The following is a 20821-nucleotide window of genomic DNA, read 5'->3' as shown; positions in this document are numbered from 1 at the left end:
TAGTTTAGTTTAGTTAAGTTGGCTAGGCTTTCTTGCCCCATGCAGGGCTAAAACGCTTTTTGGACAGTTTCCTAACAATAAGGGTTAAATTATGGTCAGATAACCCTGTATTGAGAGTCTTAACAATTCTCTCTGGCTTATTTGTGAATATTACCTAGGTCAATCAGTGTGCTGGAGGACTGGGTTATTCTCGTCGGTCCCTTAACTAACTGTGTAAAGTCAAAGGTCTTTGTGATTAGTTTAAGAGCACTTCTGCTGTGTTTGTCTTCCCAATTGCAGTTTATGTCACCCATTAGTAATACCTCTTTACCAAAATCACATTCTTTTAGAAGATAGTTTAATTGGTCGAATTTTTTTACTTTGGACGAGGGTGGTCTGTATAAACCAACAGCTGTTGCTGTTGAAAAACAGCATGATAATAATTATATTATTATTATTATTTGTATTATGTTCTATTCTCTTATTATTATTATTTGTATATTGTAATATATTATTATTTTATACTATTTTATTATTTATATTATTATAATTTCTATTATTATCTTTTTTCCTGCCTGTACTGTACCTTCCCTCCCCCGTCCCCCATGCTGCTATGACACCTGCATTTCCCCAAGTGGGCTAATAAAGGAACACTTGACTTGTCTTAACTGAACACTGGACATTAGCACAGAGTTAGGGATAAGACATGTTGTTTTTCACAGACCTGAATGGGTTTGCAGTAGTTAAAAGGGGAACTACGCCCAATTTCAGAATTCAAACATGTTATTCCTATGGACTAAGTGAAAACATCAGTGAACATGAACAACTCTCTCCCACATCCACAAACTAGAGTGCTAAAACTCAAACTTGTGATGCCATCAAGTATAAAGTCTGGAGCTGCTCCAGAGACAATGAATTGGGAAAGATGGTAAAGGTGACACTGAGAGCACCCAGGGGAATGCTCTGAGTATATGGGCATATTTTCTGTTTCAGAACTGAGAACCCTACTATAGAATGAAGCTAATTTAGGTACAATAGACATTCTGTGGGTCCACAAATTCAGTCGCCCATTCATTGTCAATAGAGCAGCTCCAGACTTTATACCTAATGTTTGACATGGTGCAGTATTGGCTGACAGGCCCAGTAATCATCTGAATATTTATAAAGCCCTACTCAGTAAATTACCACCTTATCCATCATCTATGCTGCTCTGGAACACCAGCCCACGCTTGGAGGGCCGTAGCCAGGGTTTAGACGCACATGCACACAATTTTTATACACACTTTCTTACGCAACTGGCTAGCCATTATCTAGAGATAATGTGTTTGTAATTTCCAAATAAAAATCGAATCAAATAAAAAAAAGCAGTTTTTGCAGTTGAGCTACAGGTGTTGTATATTATACAGCCTTTTCGTGCATCTTTATCAAGGGAACCCTTATCCTAATGATTTTTTAAATAATATTATGATGACACGATATGGACCTACCTAGGTCACTCACAGCAACGTGGGCTTAGCTTAGCCAACGCGATGCTGACACAATAACGTTAGCTAGTTAACTGCATTCACTACAAAAACAATGCCAATAGCTTATGCTGCACTATTTGACATTGACTGACTGAGAGACCACCAGCAGTAGTCTCACTTTATGATAGCATTATTATGAGTATGTTATCATTCATATTATTATCGACATTAATTTAATTAATCATCATCATCATGGCATGGCATGACACACACAAACTACCTCAGGCTCCTCCTGCTCACTGTCCCTCGGCCCTGTCAAGCTCACATGCTGCTCCACTGCCTGTGTCTGCTCCTCTGCCTGGGCCACCTGAGGCTGTTGCTGCACTACTGTGGGTGACGACGTTGAAGCTGCAGAAAACATTTATTACATTTGGCTCTAGATTTTTATTTGTTTTCGCCTGCAATTTCTCCGCACCCGCTTTATGCTTCTTCTGTTTATCCATTTTTTTCAGCGCCATCTGTTCTCACACGAAAAACAGGTGAGAGGAGGGGGGGGGGGGGGGGGTGCTTAGTAAGAGATGTGATTGGGCCAGCTTAATGGACCACTGTTCCAGCCTAGTGGGAGGGGGGGCTTAGTAAGAGATGTGATTGGGCCAGCCCAGTGTCAGTCAGTACCAATGGGCCGCTGTCCCAGCCTAGTAGTGGGCCAGTCATTGACCAGTCGTGTCGTGACCTCATAGCTGGCTATGGCCATGAGTGATTGTCCAGTTATTTAGGTCCCCCGTGCTAAACCAGTTCGATTCCCGCTCCTCCCGGGCAGCGTGTCAATGTGGCCTTGAGCAAGACACCTAACAACCCCTAATTGCTCCCGATGAGCAGGTAGCACCTTGCATGGTTGCCTCCGCCATTGGTGTGTGAATGTGTGAGTGAATGGGTAAAATGTGAGGAACAAATTGTAAAGCGCTTTGGAAAAAAGCGCTATATAAATGCAGCCATTTACCATTTTATATTTACCATCGTTATTAACCATATGGTGGACTACACACGCACAGTGCTACGAGCCCCGACCAGATGACAAGCGAGTGTGGATCCTCGCAGTGCCAAGGAAAAACATCTGGCTCACTGAAATATTAATAACAAGTAGCCTAACAGGAGCGCTCAGGATCACCACCACTAACAGCCACTAATGAGCTCTGCTACACAGGGCTTTCCCAGGTTACCGGATTGATTACTCAGGGGGGGGATCAATGAATAGGCAAATAATACCTAACTCAATGTTTCTCTGCATGTCTTCAGCCGCGGTCGACCACCAGAGCAAGAACATCACCATTGTCAGGGGAAGAAAACTCCATAAATGACCCCCGTCACCACGGCTAAAACACTGGAACCGATATTAACGAGATATATTTGATTGGGGAATAATTGTATATGTGTGTTATATGAGAACACGTTTATTAGGACACACATTACAACATGATAGATTACAGTTTATCTTAAGTGCAACTCTGACAGACAAAGGAGACATTCCAGGTCAGTGGTTCTGTGGTTTCAGGTTGTTCATGTTGGTCAAAAGCCTGCAGGCGTGATTTACCATCTGTTTTGGAATGTCGGCTTTGTTTGTTCAGCCTCTTTATTTTACGACCCCGGTACCTTCATCGAATGTCTCGTGGCTTTTCAAGTTACAATAGATGTGGGGGAGGTAGAAAATAGAACCAGAAGAGCTTAGCGTGGAGAGGGGGAGCCTGGGGAGGAATGTCTATCATGGCGGAGATCGAGCCCCACAGAGCTGATGGATCTCGCCACGGAATTAGCTTTCATCTGTAGTCCGTCTCCAAGCCGTGGGAATTAGTTTCAAAATGCGTTTTCTTAATGAGATGCTCTCGCCCCTCGGTTGCTTCGTGCTGTGGCGGAGGGTTAGATCTGGGCCTGTGTGCTTGCCGTACGCACCGCTCCTGTAAAGGAACAATCCGAGGGACGGGGACGTTTACAGTTTAAATATTTTTAAGATTTATTTTTTGCGTTTTTCCAGCTTTATTGGTCAGACATGACCGACAGAGGAGAGGGAGAATGGGAGAGGATGTGGGGGAGGACATGCGGAAAATCCGTCCGGGAGCGGGAGGCGAACCCGGATCGACCGTGTAGGTCTGCGTCGCAGTATGCGGGTGCGCCACTGGGGCAGTTTTTTGAAGAGTATCCACTCACATGTTTATCACAATAGACCATCGCAACACTTCCGGGATTCAGAAATCATGGGAGAGAGAGCGGGGGTAGAAGTGAATGTGGATGAGAGCCTTGACATTAAGTGGTTGTAGCTACGGCTGTGGGGGTGCTGGAGACATGATCCAATAGACTTTTATATGAGTTATAGTCGCTTTTTCGCACCTACTCCCAAACTACGCATGCGCAGATTGATGAACCTAGACTCTGTGGGCAATCTGCGCATGCGTAGCTCGGGAGTAGGTACGGAAAATTAACTATAGCTCGGCCGAGAAAGTGCTGATCGACTTGGAAATGGTCTCTCCGTGTTCAGGAGACTCAGGCATATTGGATCGTGTCTCCAGCCCCCCCCACAGCCGTAGCTACAACCACTTGATTGATTGATTGAAAACTTGATTGAAAACTTTATTAACAGATTGCAGAATGGGTACAGTACAGTAGGGCTGCAACGATTAGTCGACATAATCGACGACGTCGATCATAAAAACTTGTCGACGCAGAATGTTTGCGTCGATTAGTCGTTAAATTTTTTTAAATAAAAATAAATTACGTTTTTTTTTTTTTTGCACTACCTATCTTTGTGAAAGTGGCTTATCAGCTCTGGTCCAGCTGAAGACAAAGCAGAGGAACAGATTGGACATTGAGCATGACCTCAGAGTTGCTTTGTCTACCATCACCCCAGACTTTGAGACTCTTGTCAGGAGCAAACAACATCCCCAGTTATCCCATTAGTTCCCTGGGATGTTAAGCTGGTTAAGAAGTCTGCTATATATATTTTTTTAGTTAAACACTTCCACTTTAATTTGTATTATTTAATTTATTTATCTTGTTATGAGTGATTGTTGTATTGTTCAAATACATTTTGATTTAAAGTTGCTTAGGATCCAAATTCAAATGTTTCATGAGTCATTATTTTAATTTGCTATGGGATCATCATGTTATGTTAAGTTAACTGTTAAGGCAGAGGGACTGGACAACAGGGTGACATTCACAGGTGTGCAGACTTGAGCATGTGAGGTAAAACATGCATTGGAGAAGGAGCCATACCCACAGGAAGCAGAGATTGAGGGTGTGACAAAAATAATCATTAGATTAGTCGACTAATCGAATGACAAAAATAATCGTTAGATTAGTCGACTAATCGAAAAAATCATCGACAGATTAGTCGATTACCAAAATAATCGTTAGTTGCAGCCCTACAGTACAGTACAGCTCAATACATACAATTGTTAAGGGGATGCAGACCAGAGAACGACTTTAGTCTTGTTTACATCAGGGTCCCCCATTTTCAATTCATCATAACATATATGACATACATGACATACAGATAGACAGTACTGCTACATCTATACATTTATGACATACCAGATTTACAAATACAGTACTGTTTGTGATACAAAAAGAGTCCAGAAAAGAGTTATATACATTTGACGTAGAAACTGTACATTGGAGGAGGTTGGGTAGGTGGGGTGGGGTTGAGTGGGGGGGACTGTACATTGGAGGTGGTTGGGTGGGTGGGGGGGAGGGGTTGGGTAGGAGGGGTGGGTTGGTGGGGGACACACACTGTACAAGCAAAACTGTACATTGGAATATTGACAAAACCATACTTTGACTTAATGTCAAGGCTCTCATCCACATTCATTCATCCCCCCCCCCCCGCTCTCTCCTCCATGAGTGGTCAATCACAGCGGTTTGACATACGTGTAAACAACGGTTACATGTTACCCGGGGTAGTTCAATATTAATGTCACAATTAATATTAACGAGCTGCGTGTCGAATAATCAATCACAGTCAACATTGGACTCTGCTGCACACTCGGCTAGATCAAGCGATCCATATTGGCAGTAATAATGCAAACATCCGATAAATGTCTTGCTGAAAATGTGTCGCTCTTAAAAAGGGGCCGATTTATTTTGCACATAATCTCCCACATATCCCAAGGCTCTAAATGGTTCTGCACACACTTATTTGGTTCAACGGTTATTGAGAGGTAATTGGTTTGAATACCTCCTCCTGTGATTGCATCAGAGGACACTGAATCCTTGTGCCATTTTTCAATTAAATGAAATGGAAAAAATAGCAATGACCTATTACGATCCTTATCTCTATTCTTCCCACATCATTTCACTGAGTTGTAATCACCAGGACACATGGATTTTGTGTCCTCCGATGACATCACAGCGAGGAGATAATCAACACAGTCTCAATGACGGTCAAACTGAATGAACGTGTGCAAGACTTTTTTAAAGCCTTGGGATGAGCTCCCGTTTTAAAATGTACACTGTGTTGCATCAGTCTGCTCTCAAGACACCTCCTGCTACCTGGACCTCTTATGGTCTGCATGTGTTTCTCTTTTAGACAGCACACAGGATCAGACCATCTTTGGAGGGCTAGAATGGAGGTTTGTTATATAAAAAAACAACATGTTCCAGGTTATGCTTCATTGTGACAGTTCCTGCCAAAGCTGGTTTGGATTGTTTTTTTTATTAAAAGGTTGTTTATTCCCCTCTCCTCCCAGATGGGAACACAACGGCCCTCTGATAGGACCGGGAGATGCCCGGCTGCAGTATATTGACAGACATATCAGACCTAAGGCCATAGGGACAGCTGCTGATGTGATATGTGGCGGGGCACAGATGAATTATGTATCCAGACACACTGCACCGTTAATACTCTCTGCCTATACATGTGCATGTGTCTGTGAACAGTACATGTGCGTGTGTCTGCGTGCGTGCGTGCGTGCATGCGTGTGTGAGTACATGCACATGTACGGCAACACTGATTTAGTGGCTGTTTCTCTCACAGTCCTTTCTCCACCTCGAGTCTCAGCAGAATGTCTGAAGTGGAGAAATCTTGCAAAGTAGGGCTTGGCCTGATCGCTAGCTATTTAAGGCTCCAGTGTAGCTCCACTGCGAACCCCTATTTGGTTTAAATCGGCCAAATATTTTTAGGTTGTACTGCAGTGGCTCTGCGCTGGAGGGGAGGGGACGGGGGGCATTGATGAGATATGCACTGTCTGGCAGCAACTCGCTTGCGAGCAACACTAGACAAACAAAACCCAAGAGGATATAGAACAGTTTATGCACGGTGATGACATAGGGAAACCGGACTGAAAAACAGACTGGAACGCTTTCCAGCGGAATGACCCGAGCTCTGTGATTTAATACGAGTGTCAGGGACTCACCGGTTTCTTGAGGAAGAACACAGACAGGGCTCCGATGAGGGGCATGTCGCCTAGCAACGGTTCCATCACCACTCTCAACACTCCGTGGAGCTGTGGAAACACAATAGGCGTATTTTGAGATAAGCACACACACACACACACACACACACACACACACACACACACACACACACACACACACACACACACACACACACACACACACACACACACACACACACACACACACACACACACACACACACACACACACACACACACACACACACACACAGAGCTTCTAGTATAGGGACTCAGCAGGCCCTTGACCCACCTAATGAGGTGTCCTTATAATCTTGCCCAGTGAGATGGAACATTCCACAGTAGCGGGCTGCGAGCAGAGAGTTCTATTATAGGTTGCAAGCAGCGTATGACAAGTTGGCAACACTATCCTGAGTCAGTACCTCACACCGGCCATCTGTGGTCTTCTTCACGGCTTATCATGTTTAAAACAATGACACTGGTCAGTGCATCCTTTAGATGACGTTTCTTCGTGCCTATATATCTCACCGCAAAGTCATCGTACTCCATATAACTAAGCAGGCCACCGCAGGGCTTATAGCCGACCGTGATTAAAAAGAAATTATATAAAAAAAAATAAAAGTTCTCTTGTGAGATTCCAAATGGGTTTTAATTCCAACGTAATGACTGCGTAATGAAAATCTGTTAAACTGCACAGAAAACACTGTTGAGCCACAGCTGGTTTAGAACCCCCCTCCCCCACGGTCGCCCATGTGAGAAGCAAAACACAAAGTAGTGTTAATAAAAAGGGAACAATGCGAACCGTATCCTCCTCCTAACCCATGCTTAAGTCTGTGCTATAAATCTTCCAGGTATGGACTGAGTTGCACTCGCGGTGTGTAACGTGAGCCACTCCTGCTGGCGTGTGTACCTCGGCAGCGATGCGGGGGAGACGGGGGGACTATTGTGTTAACAGTGTATAATAAGCCGGGAGTGAAATGTTATAGAATAATGAGCTGCGTGGAGCGGGGACGGACCTAACAACACTCGTAGTCTCCAAGGAGGACGGATTGATTGTTTTCTCTGCTAGCAATGTTCTACTGCTGCTGTAGCCACGGTCACAGAGGACCCACGCAAACACATCTGTGTAAACAACACACATCAACACAAGTCACACCTGTTTTTTTTTATACATTGTGGGGACATTGATATTGAATCATGTTCATTCCCCAACTCCTTACCCTAACCATACGATTCACATGTATTGTCAAGTACAGTACAACGAAGATACATGTAAGTTGGCATCTAATCAGAGTGCAAGGTGACAGTAAAGTGCACAACAATATAGTCTAACAAGTGATTAAATATATATATATATATATATATATATATATATATATATATATATATATATATATATATATATATATATATATATATATATACACACACACACAGGTGTTTGGGGGATTGGCTGTTCCGGAGGGTTCTATGTTGCACTACTTTTATACCTATTCTTATGTCTGCACTGTATGCATTGTTTTTGCAAATAAATCACATCATGCAATCTTTCTTTCTTGTGAAATAAGAAATGTTTGAAGTCTAAAGCCCTCCTCATTGTCAAGTTAAATAGCCTGAAAGGGGGAAATAAAACGGAATCAAACCTAACCTAACCTTAACCTAAACATAACCATGACCTCTAACCCTAAAACAACCCCTTTACCTTCCGGGGGTTCCAGTCACTGTCCCCACAATGACACCAAAGAAAATGACACAATGACTTGTTTTCATCACCTGTGGGGACATTTGGTCCTCACAGCAGTAGGAAAACACACACGCACACACACACTGTAGACTGCAACCGAAAACACAATTGAGCTGAGGCACTTTGAGCAGGGGAACGCTTCCCAGTTTATGAGAGCACACATTTCATTCTTATAGTGGCGGCACTGGACAGCCCATTCAGTATGAACATGAACAACTCTCTCCCAAAGCAAGGAAAGAGAAAGCAGAGATCCTAATCTGTGTTCACCCTGCAGGCTCTGTAAGAGAGGGACACTTGAGGTCTCGTGTCGGCCTGAACCTTTACATCACAATGCACTTATAGTGCTTCATCTATCTTTATGGTTTAGTTCTGACCCTTAGTGTGAAAAACAGGAAGCTAGGAAGGGACTTGTGGATATTGATTTGGCGTTTACAGTAACCAACAGCACTGAATGTGCATTACGGCCGGTCCCTTAGCTAGCAAGCTAATTATTAGCAACATACATTAGCAACATTAATAAGGTTAGCTAGCAAGCGGACATTGAAAATGTTTTCAACTTAGTCAAAGAGGCAGAGTGCTAGCTTAGTTACAATGTTCTGTACATGTCATTCAAGAAAGCATTTAATTGGATGCTAAATTAGTATACGCTCCCATTTGCAGGATGACATAATTTTTCTTTTACCGTTTTCCAGGAAATTACAAACGCTAAAATACCATTAAGAAGAATATTTGACATTGTTGGGACAGATACTCAAGTATAAGTGACAATGCAGTGCAAGACATTATGTGATAGAAATAACAAACATCTATTTTGATTTCATGGGGCCTTTAAGTTCTAGAAAAGCTCTATAAAAACTGTGGTGGGACCGGATTCATCAATTATGCTCGTGGACAGATCTTCACGATCTGTATAGATTTAATAGTGAACTACATGGTATAAAGTACATGTAGGTCAAATGAGCTTGGCTAAGAGGAGTGCTTCCATCCTGGCCAACTGGGAGAACCCTGGGGGAGAGAAGGAGACACCGGCCTTGTGTTTGGGTGGGGTGGGGGCTGTATGGCTCCCTGGCTCTCCCAAGGTGTGAGATGGAAGCTATTGTCTTGGAACAGACAAATGGATTCTTCCACAACATATAATTAATTTCACTCAAATAAGGATTAAATAGTATCTCTAGTAGTGATCTAATAGTATCTTGTTGGAAGTGAACCACATTAAGGATGTACTTTAGTGGTAGCTAGGTTGATATTTAAGCAATAATACACGAGAGCGAAGCTTGAGTGGCGTAGGCATCACAGAGTGGCAATATTCATTATATCCCACTGGTTCGAGTGCATTATTGCTTTTATACAGTACAGTATATATTACTTACTATATAAGTAATGGATGAGGTCAGTCTACACGGCTGACAATAAAGACGTGCACGTACGTAGTTGAATATATACTGTCTTCATTCCAAACTACTGAAAACCTTACATAAAAAAAAAATATATATATACAGTATATTATTTTTTTATTTAACTGAGCTGCTGAAACCGAACAAATGAAGGAGGAAAACAGGCAAAGTTCACAAACAAACTAACATTTACTTGTAGAATAAAGGCTCAAAGTCACACCGCTCTGTAAGCCATTTACAATGTAATGCTAATTATTAGTAATATTATAACTTTATAACTTTAGTATCGTTACTTTGCACACATTGATGGTAGAATCACTCCAGAGACATAACCGTATGCGTGTGGATAATTAAACCACCAAACAAAGTTTTCCTTACCTGGATGCTTTTAATGCCAGCTTTGCAGTAATATCTTTTGATGTCCACATCAATTTCAGTGTTCCCAGCGAAGCTGGATAATAAAAAAACAGCAAGTGATAAAAAAAGAGAAATAGATCAATGACAACACAATATAAAGTAGAATTAGAATAGCATACACGTGACCTAATTACACCAACGTAGGGCTAGGCATTGTTATTGGTATTTCTTCTATACAGTCATCAGTCACTTGATGATACTGGTTCTAAAATTATAATCTTTCCAATACCTTTCTTTGTATGAATGAGAGAGCAAATCAATTCCTATCTGCTTTTCTAAATTAGAAACAAACAACTCTCAATTTATGATAATAATAATAATCTTATTTTCCATAATATGACTGGTCACTCAGGAGAGCTCCGGCTGTGCTGATGATTCCCTTGATTCATACATCTCCCACGGCTGTGGTCTGTGAAAATTATATTTGATCGAATTATAATTATATTGGTTGCTAAGCAAACTATTAGTGGTGGCCATAGAGCTAACTAACATCCTTCTTGTTTTCATGGGGGCCCTCAGGCAGAGACTGAGTGAAGTCGCTGTTATTAACTTTATATTTCTCACCTCAATGATGAAGGGCTTACTCATTTGTGTCAATAACAGACCCCCAAAGGTTTGTTAGTTTGTTTGTTTTATTTAGATCCCCATTAGCTTTTGCATATCAGCAGCTATTCGTCCTGGGGTCCAATAACTGACATGGCATCACAATATACAGTATGTGACAAAACACATAACAAAACAATAAATAACACACCAAAACAAAACAAACAATTAGACAAAGCAAATTGACATTGCAAATGTCACAAGAAATAAGCCATCAGGACACCTTTAAAGTGGGTGTTTATCCTGTTGAGAAACAGCGGAATTTAGTCATTGGCTCTTGGCTTTAAAGGAACACGCCAACTTTTTGGGAAATTAGCTTATTTCCCATCTACCCTGGAGTTAGACAAAATGCTTAGGACATTTTCATTTTCTAAGCAGATATATACTTTTTTTTGCCGACCACTGCTGCCTGGGCGCAGTGATTTCATCACCTCAAAAGCCCTGTTTAAAAAAGATAAGTATATAATCTACTTAAAAAACGAAAATGTCTAATTTTTTTTTCTCCACGTGGTAAATACACAGGTCACAACATGTTTGTGGGTGGCTGTGGGGGGGGGTTATCGAGGGAAGGGGCTCAAGGTCAACAGCAGTGGCATAGTGAGAATTTCTGGTCCCCTGTGCACAAGTCGTCTCTGGGCCCCTCTCCCCCCAATTCACACTGTACACACCATTTAGTGGAAACCTTTCAAATATTTTAATCCAGACCATCTGAGGGCCCTGCCCTGGGTAGTCAGTTTCACCCCCCCCCCCCCCTCACTTCTACACCAACAGTAGGTGCCATATACAATGCAGCTCAAAACTGGATGTCAATCTTTTCTGTCTATCAATATGTGAGAAACATTATGTTTTGAACTTCACCTATTAAAATTAAGAACGCTTTGAATGCAGAGGGGCTAGGGACATTATAATGTACCTATAAATGAATGAAAAAATAATGTCTACTAAGTTGCTCCAGCAAATTCTGTATGAATAGTTACTAATTTGGACCAATAACATTTGACAAGAAGTTTGGCAAGAAGAGGTATTTTTTTCCAGTTAAGGTTAGGGATTGGATGACGGTAACACTTTGAATGCCCATAACGAGAATTCTTGGGTTATCAGCCCGCGGGTTGAATGCCCATCACGAGAATTCTTGTTTTATTTTTTTTATTAGCGATCTGAATTCATATTTCATCAACCGAGTCTACCGTTGGTAAGCCTGCCCCACCAGGTGCTCAGATGTGAAAAAAGCGCCCCCTATCGTCTCCCAGATGGTAATGCACCCTTTTGGATTGGACTCCATGAAAATGGATGAGAAAAAAAAACTCCGGAATCCACATTTTACTTCTCACGCATGCTGGACCCTCACCACAGCGTGTAATATGTGTTTTACAGTATGTAGCGGTGGATCAATAAAAGGATCGATTTTTGGAATGGCGATCAGGAATTGGAATAATCCATTTGGATACCATCTGATCTCAGGTAAGGAATCTATTTTACCAGTCTTGGGATGATCAGACCTATTTTCACGGAGATATAAGCTTTCCCCCTATGTGTCCCCCAGGCTGTTTGACTGTGCGAGCGGTCAGAAACTAGGAGAATCGATTTTCAGCGCGTGGCACCAGCATGCATGCGTACACATATACTATCGATGGTCTAGCGTTTATTTGAAAACGATTCATAAATAGGCCGAAAATGCTTTTCAAAATGCTATAAAACGGAAATGAACCGATAAAAAAACAATCCGCTTCGACAATGTTGACTGGAAATGAGTCATTGATAAGCGACGGGCAGATTAGACACATAGCCATAATTTAAAACATAGATTAGGCGATATTAACGTTAACATTGAAGTGGATGGTGGGCATTCAAGCACTAAATGTGCGCCCCCTGCTGGGCACTGAAAGTGTTAATATCAATGCACCTCTGAATGGTCTAGGTCTCTAGTTTCTAATAATAATACATTAATGGAGTGCAGGGGGGTAGACGGAAAGAAGCTCCAGATCTGTCCTTGTGGCGGAAAGTAACAGTAAAGGCCAATAAAGAAGTGCTTGGTAGAGGGAGTCAGTCGGTTGAAGCCCAGTGACAGATAGAAAACCACAGATCGCAGGACTTTCCCCAAGGGGATTAATAAAGGAACACTTGACTTGACTTGATATCAATAACCCTATCACTGAGGAGGAGGAGGAGGAGGAGGAGGAGGAGGAGGAGGAGGAGGAGGAAAGCGCTGGAGGAGGGGATGTAGACGGTACTGAGGCAAGCCAGTCAGTCAGAGAGAAGAGCCGTGGGCAAAAAGCTAGAGCTAAATGGCCTAGGGCAAATGAAAAATGAAAGAAACAGGGATTTGATATTGACATTATCTCTGAATATGGTGCTGCACGATTTGGAATCATTGATAGAAAGAGGGTTGTTGCAGTCAGTTAGGTCCAGACGGCAGCAAGAAATAAAGAGGTTAGTGAAGGAGGGAAGACCGCTAAGAAAGCAGTGGAGAAAGGCAACAGTGGATGAGAGAGATGGAATTAATCGCAGGACGAGCCAAGAAGACGGTTAACAGTACTTGGGAAGGCAGAACAACTTAAGAGGAAGAGAAGGAAGAAGGAGTGAGTCAGGAAAGAATTTTATAGGGATCCATTTAAGTTTGTTAAAGGAATGTTCAGCCAAGGAAAGGGAGGGAAACTCAAAGCTTCAAAGCAAGAGGTAGAGGATTACTTAAAAAAAGACTTACTCGGATACAGGAAAGAATAGAGAAATGGCTCTTCCTCCTGATATACCACCATTAGGAGAGATACAGTACAATGGATATTAGAGCATACAGTACAATGGATATTAGGCCACATATACTACAGAAGCTGTAGTAAGACGTGCAATGGCCCCAGGGCCGAATGGAGTCTCCCACCGAGTTTATAAAAGTGCTGATGTACTTAGATTCTTGTTGAGGTTATTGAGAGTAGTATGGGATGAACCAGTTATACCAAGAACGTGGTGTAGAGTAGGGGGAATCCCAATTCCCAAGGAGAAAGAGTCCACCATTTTAAGGTGGTTTCTGACCATATCCCTCCTGAATGTAGAAGGTAAGATTTTCTTTAGTATAGTGGCACAGCGACTAGAAAACGATTTGGAAATAGTTGAATAGATACCACAGTACAGAAAGCAGGAATATCAAGTTTTTTCAAGGTGCAGAGAATGGTAAATGGCTGCTTTTTTATATAGCGCTTTTATCCAAAGTGCTTTACAATGTGTTACTCACATTTTTACCCATTCACTCACACATTCACACACCAACGGCGGAGGCGACCATGCAAGGTGCCAACCTGCTCATCGGGGGCAATTAATGCTAGATCCTAATGTGAAACACTGTGATTTGCCATATCTTGCTATGCTCGCTCATGCCTGTATTTTTTATGTCCGTTCTATTTTATAATTTTTTGACTATTTTTAAACTGAATCATTTTAAACTATTTTTACTATTTGTGTTACTGAAAACTGTAAGCGGAGAGCCTATTGGGATGCTAGATCCTAATGTGAAACACTGTGATTCTACCCGTCTATCTTTTTATGCTCGCTTATGCCTGTATTTTTTACTGTTGTGAAGCACTTTGAACTGCAACCTCTGTATGAAAAGTGCTATACAAATAAAGTTATTATTATTATTATTAATTAGGGGTTAAGTGTCTTGCTCAAGGACACATCGACACGCTGCCCGGGAGGAGCAGGAATCGAACCAGGAACCTCCGGATTGCCAGACGACTGCTCTACCTCCCGAGCCACTGTCGCCCCCCAGATAGAACACACTAGCATGATGTGGAACCAGATAAAAGCCAAGACAGATCACCTTATGTGGATACTGTGAATAATGTATATTTCAGTGGATACTGTGATACTGTGAATAATGTATATTTCAGTAGATAGTAAATTATAACACTACCTTATGCATACTGCACCTTATATGACACCGTGAATACTGTGAATATATTTTTCAGTTAGTTAGATAGTAAATTATATTGACCCATTTGTTTACACTGCTTGTGTTGTTTTTACTACCTGTACCCCCCCCCCCTTCCACCATGCTGCTATGATGCCTGAATTTCCCCAAGGGGATCAATAAAGGAATATCTTATCTTATCTTATCTTATCTTATTTACATCATGTGGTATTCGTAGACCTGACAAACACATTTGGTCTTCAACTTGGTGAATGCATACTTTTAAGATATTAGAATGTGTTTTAGTACTATATATTTTACAACAGCATGGTAGAGACTAGACATAGGCGTTATGGCAGGGTGTTTTCCCCACTAGGATTTACAGTGGCGATGGAAGTAATTATCAGAGCATTAAGGTGGGTGGTAGGTGGGGAGAGACGGCAGTAGCTTACATGGATGACACGATATTGGGGACCAGGACAGGCACTGGCCTTGTACAAAAAGGTTACTAGAGATGTTAAATGAGAATCTCAAGTGAGCTAGGATGAAGATTAATCCTAGTAAGTCGAGAAGCATTTCATTGACGTGAGGGAAGGTAATAGAGAGTTGTATGTAGATGAGGAGGAAACTCCATCTATAAGGGACAAGCCAGTGAAATGTTTGGGTAGGTGGTATAATGGGGAGTTGAATGACAGTGAACAGATGGAGTAACTTAGGAAAGCTGTTGTAGAGGGGATAGGAAGGATAGGGAAATCAGGGCTTCCAGGCAAGTTGAAGTTGTGGTGTTTGCAGTTTTGTTTATTCCCTAAGTTGATGTGGCCACTGTCAGTACATGGAAGTGCCAATATGAAAAGGTGGAAAGGCTTGAGAGGTTGGTTCATTCGTCTATTAGGAAATGGCTAGGAGTTCCTCAGTGTTATTAGTAGTGTGACATTGTGTGGGAAAGGCATTCTCCAGCTACCAGTAACTAACAAAAGTGTTTAAGTGTGTGAAGGTGGAGGGATGGCAGGCATGCGTCAGAAGGGAGCCATGGCGATCGGAAGATGCAGGTAGATTTGGGAGGGGAACGCGTTGTTCCACAAGAGATAGTTAGCACCAACTTGAGGCCTGACCTAGTGTTATGGCCTGTTAGTCAGTGGATAGTTTATTCAATAGAGCTGATTGCGCCCTGGGAGGATTCAGTGGAGGAGGCGTACCAAAGATAAGAGCTTAGATACCGTATGCAGAAATGTGGTTAATGAGAGGCATTGAAAGGGAGCCAGTGGATTTGGTTGAGGAGAGATAAAGTCAGCTGGGGGCCAAAGTAAACAAAGGGTAAGAAGAGTATTCCTTTTCTTCTCGATTGTGATATTGTTATATATTCATACTGGCCAATCGTGTCTCGCTCTGCCATTATGAGATGTCATCTCCTCGCACCTACTGTGCGCGTGAAGAAAATTCGCATGCACGTCACTTGCACGTGTCCACGCCCTCCCTTGTTTTTTTCCATCCGTGGATTTGCTCATATGCACTTCAACCAGGTGGAACGTTATTATGAAGCAAAAGGAGAAATTAAGCGATGTTGGACTTTCGCCGGTGGTTCGCCAGCCCCCGGACCTTCTTGTCCTTTATACTGCATTCGGTGTGAAAGGTAAAGGGACGTTTTACAGGAGGATTACCGGAATATGTTTTGCTGACTAGCCTAAGGGCCCTTTCTCACTCACTCATTCTGTCCGTTCCGGTCGCGTACCGCCCTCCTTCCGGGTCAGAGTGCGAACCCCCCCCCCCCCCCCCCTCTCCCCCCTCTAGTTTGTGTACACACTGCAGTCTTGGTTCGCTTCGGGTTCTGTTTACGGTTTGCCTTTTGAGCGTTTACGCTTGCCGTAGGCGATGACGTCACGTTCGAAAATGTAAACAGGAATGTCTTAACACGACTGCGGACTCTGGATGCTGATATAATGAACAAATTGTCAATAAATATGAAGTTATATTTGAACCACTGTTGTCAAGCCTTGTCAATATAACCCACCCCATTTTATCACGAATGGATGGTGTTGTAGAGTCCGCTTTTGAGCGTTTTAACGATAGCGCTAAGCTAACGGCTAAACGCTAGTTAGCTTAGCCTTTTACTAGTAACATTGCTGCATCGATTATATGCATTATATTGAATGTCATTGATCTACTGGTCGACCACGGCCGACTGGTTGGGCACCACTGGTCTAATAGAAATAAATGCATTCGAACAAGAAAGTATAGTATACAGCAATGGCTAACGGCTAACGCTAGTTAGCTTAGCCTTTTACTAGTAACATTGCTGCATCGATTATATGCATTATATTGAATGTCATTGATCTACTGGTTAGAGACATTAGAGACAACACTGTGTGTATTAAACAACGGTGAATAGATGACTGGGCCATTTGTTTAATGCTTGTTAAGATTGAAAGAGGAGCTCTGAGCTAACACGGTATGATAGCTAACGTTAGCCAGCTGCTCATGCAATCGCCGAATCGGTAATGCTAGCAGAATGAATGGATGTAAACTTTATTTAACATATTGCATATGGGTACAATACAATACGGCTCAATACAAACAATTGTTAAGGGAATGCAGACTGTTGTAGCTTGGACTGGGGTCCTTATAACAATAACTTCATGTTTTCATCTACTTGTTTTTGGCTGAGGTCTGAACTCTCAAATTGCCCATAAATATCGTTTTTGTGGGTATTCTCCAGTTGTTGCCGTGTGTGGTGTTATCTTCCCAAAATTCAAGCAAGCATGACAGTAACGACGTTGTGTGTGTCACGCCCCCCGCACTGCACGGCGCGATTCCGAGACCACCTCATCGAACAGATCCCGTTCAGCGGGGGGTGAAACGAATCAGCGCCGTTTCGCATCGCAAAAGGGGTGAGTGAGAACACTCCCCCCCGTTCTCGGGAGCAGTGATTCGATCTCCAAACGTGAGTGAGAAAGGCCCCTAATTGTCACAGCCACATTACCAACACTAAATGGCCAGGTGTTGCAAACTCATTACGCCCCCCACTATGATAATGTACTGGTGCTGGTGACATCGGGTGTGACTTTGGGTGACCTGAGCTGTATTGCTAAGCTAGCGATTTTCCTTTCTTTAAGAGACGCCGCTATGAAATTCAAATCCCCCCGCCTTAGCAAAGAGAGAAAACGTTCAAACGTTGTTCAAGTTCAAGTTCAAGTTCTTTAATAGTTGTCATACAGAAGTACAGAATACTTTCATACAAAATGCTTCTTACTGTTACGCTCCAGAGACTGTGCTAGACAAGATAGTATCAAATAACATAATAACATAATATAGCATGAATTTAGAAGAAGAGAATGAGGTCACAGTGTTCGGTATAGACATATGTACAATGTTCTGAGTTACCATATAATATACAATACACAATACTATGCAGTGTACTAATGTACAGTACTATCTAGTGCAAAGCAGAAATGGGATGAGGTACAATTTTAGGTACAATTTACAGTAAGGTGTACGAGTTGTAGTGCAATCCTTCATCCATAAATATAAAGTGTGGGGAGTGGGTGCTACAGTGTGTTTGTTTAAAGTGGGTGTGTGCTATAAAGTGTGTGGAGTGGGTGCTACAGTGTGTTTGTTTAAAGTGAGTGTGTGCGTGTGGATGTGTGTGCTATGTGCGTTTGGTGGTTGTTGTTGTGTAGTGTTCATTCATTGTTCGTTTAGCAGCCTGATGGCCTGGGGATAGAAGCTACTTCTGAGTCTTTCTGTGCTCGCCTTGAGACTCCGGTATCGCTTGCCTGACCGCAGCAGTTCAAAGAGGCAGTTGTTCGGGTGACTGGAGTCTTTAATGATTCTCTTAGCCTTGCCCTTGCAACGCTTGTAGTAAATGTTCTGGAGGGTGGGGAGCCCCCCTCCAATTGTGCGTTCGGCTGCACGTGTCACTCTTTGTAGTCTGCTTCGGTCTTTTGCAGTGCTATTCCCAAACCAGGAGGTGATGTTGCCGGTCAAGATGCTCTCTATTGTACATGAGTAGAAGTTCTTAAGGATCTTCTGGCTGACTTGGAACTTCCTTAGGCGCCTGAGGAAGTAGAGGCGTTGTCGTGCCTTCTTCACCACACTGTTAATGTGTGTGGTCCATGTCAAGTCCTCGGATATGTAGGCTCCGAGGTACTTGAAGCTGTTGACTCTCTCAACCGGTGCCCCGTCGATGCTGAGGGGGCTGTAGTCCTTGACCCCCGACCTCCTGAAGTCCACAATCATCTCCTTTGTTTTGCTGACGTTCAGGGAGAGGCTGTTTTCCTGGCACCATCCCGCCAGGACCTTGACCTCTTCCAGGTAGGCCCTCTCGTCGTTGGCAGAGATCAGGCCCACCACCACTGTGTCGTCAGCAAATTTGACGATTGTATTGCTACTCCGCTGAGCCACACAGTCGTGTGTGTACAGGGAGTAGAGGAGGGGACTCAGAACACAGCCCTGGGGGGCCCCTATGTTGAGGGTGATGGATGAGGAGGTGCAGTTGCCTGCTCTCACCACCTGGGGTCTGCCAGTCAGGAAGTCCAAGACCCACTGGCAGAGGTCATAGCCCAAGCCCAGGTCCCTGAGCTTGGCTATGAGTATGGAGGGGACTATGGTATTGAATGCCGAGCTGTAGTCGATGAATAGCATTCTCACATAGTTCCCCTGCCTCTTGTCCAGGTGTGATGCTGCTGTGTGCAGCACATGGGATATGGCGTCCTCCGTGGACCTGTTGGGGCGGTATGCAAATTGCAGGGGGTCCATGTTGATGGGGAGGGAGGAGCAGATGTAGCCCTTTACTAGCTTCTCGAAGCACTTCATGGCTATGGAGGTGAGAGCTACAGGGCGGTAGTCGTTGAGGCAAGCAGGCTTGGATTTTTTGGGTACAGGGATAATAGTGGACTTCTTCAGGCAGGTGGGGATGACAGCCTGTTCTAAGGACAGGTTAAATATGTCAGTGAATACTGGGGCCAGTTGGTCGGCACAGACTTTTAGGACGCGGCCGGGGATGCCGTCTGGACCTGCTGCCTTCCTGATATTCACTTTTTTAAAGGTCCGCCTCACCTCATGCTCTGTTACCCTGAACACTGCGCCTCCATCAGCAGCCGACCCCCCCCCCCCCCATTGCCGAGGCTTGTGAGCTGGTGTTGTTATTACCAGCATCAAACCTCGCATAGAAGGTATTGAGGTCATTTGCTAAGGAGATGTCACTGTTCAGTTTGAGGGAGGCGCCTTTGTAGTCTGTCATCGTTTTGAGCCCCTGCCACATAGCTCTAGAGTCAGCTTGTTCAAACTGGAGTTCAATTTTATCCCTGTAGCGTCGTTTGGCCTCTGACACAGTCCTCCTTACGTTGTATCGCGCCACCTTGTGGTCATTCATGTTGCCTGCCTCTAAATGCACCAACAGTTGGTACGCACAAAACTCTAAAAACTATAAATATTAACAAAAGTAAACAGTCTCGACGGAGCGAACAGAGAGGCAGCCGATCGGAGCGGCGCCATCATCGAGGTAAAGAGCCTGTGTCAAGACACAGACAAAGCTAGTTTAACAACTCACTCACCTTCCCATGCTGAAGGAGCCACCCTCCCTTATTGAGGTAGACAAAAAGAACACGTGCAAGAGGTCTATTGGATCTCAGACGTGCCACTGCCCAACACCCCCCTCTCGGAAGTATTTTCTCTATCCTTGCAGCCATTGGTGATAAGATTACCTACAATGATTATACTGCTGCAACATAGAAAGAGACAACTGTCAAGAGATTGAAACGCAGTCGCATAGATTTCTTTTGTAAGAGTTGATTCCAGGAATAGGCTATTCAGAATGAAGGCGAACCTGTAATAACTGGTGGTCACTACGTCAACACATGCAACGGTTTTATAACCATAGTAGGGCTGACCTCGACTAG

At 43.2% G+C, this 20821-nt stretch overlaps 1 protein-coding gene across 1 annotated transcript in view; it reads right to left on the bottom strand.

Annotated features, from left to right (window-relative positions):
* Positions 1-20821, bottom strand: part of esyt2b (extended synaptotagmin-like protein 2b) — a gene marked incomplete at its 5' end in the record, with an annotated part of 88317 nt that overhangs the window by 43652 nt on the left and 23844 nt on the right. The window contains 2 exon segments of the mRNA XM_084325817.1: positions 6848-6937; positions 10385-10457. Of these exon segments, the coding sequence (XP_084181943.1) occupies positions 6848-6937; positions 10385-10457 (163 nt within the window).

This window comes from Notolepis coatsorum, assembly GCF_963971535.1.
Source record: "Notolepis coatsorum genome assembly, chromosome: 12".
Classification (NCBI taxonomy): domain Eukaryota; kingdom Metazoa; phylum Chordata; class Actinopteri; order Aulopiformes; family Paralepididae; genus Notolepis; species Notolepis coatsorum.
Note: the sequence above shows the minus strand (reverse complement) of the source record. Positions and strands in the feature narration are given on the sequence as shown.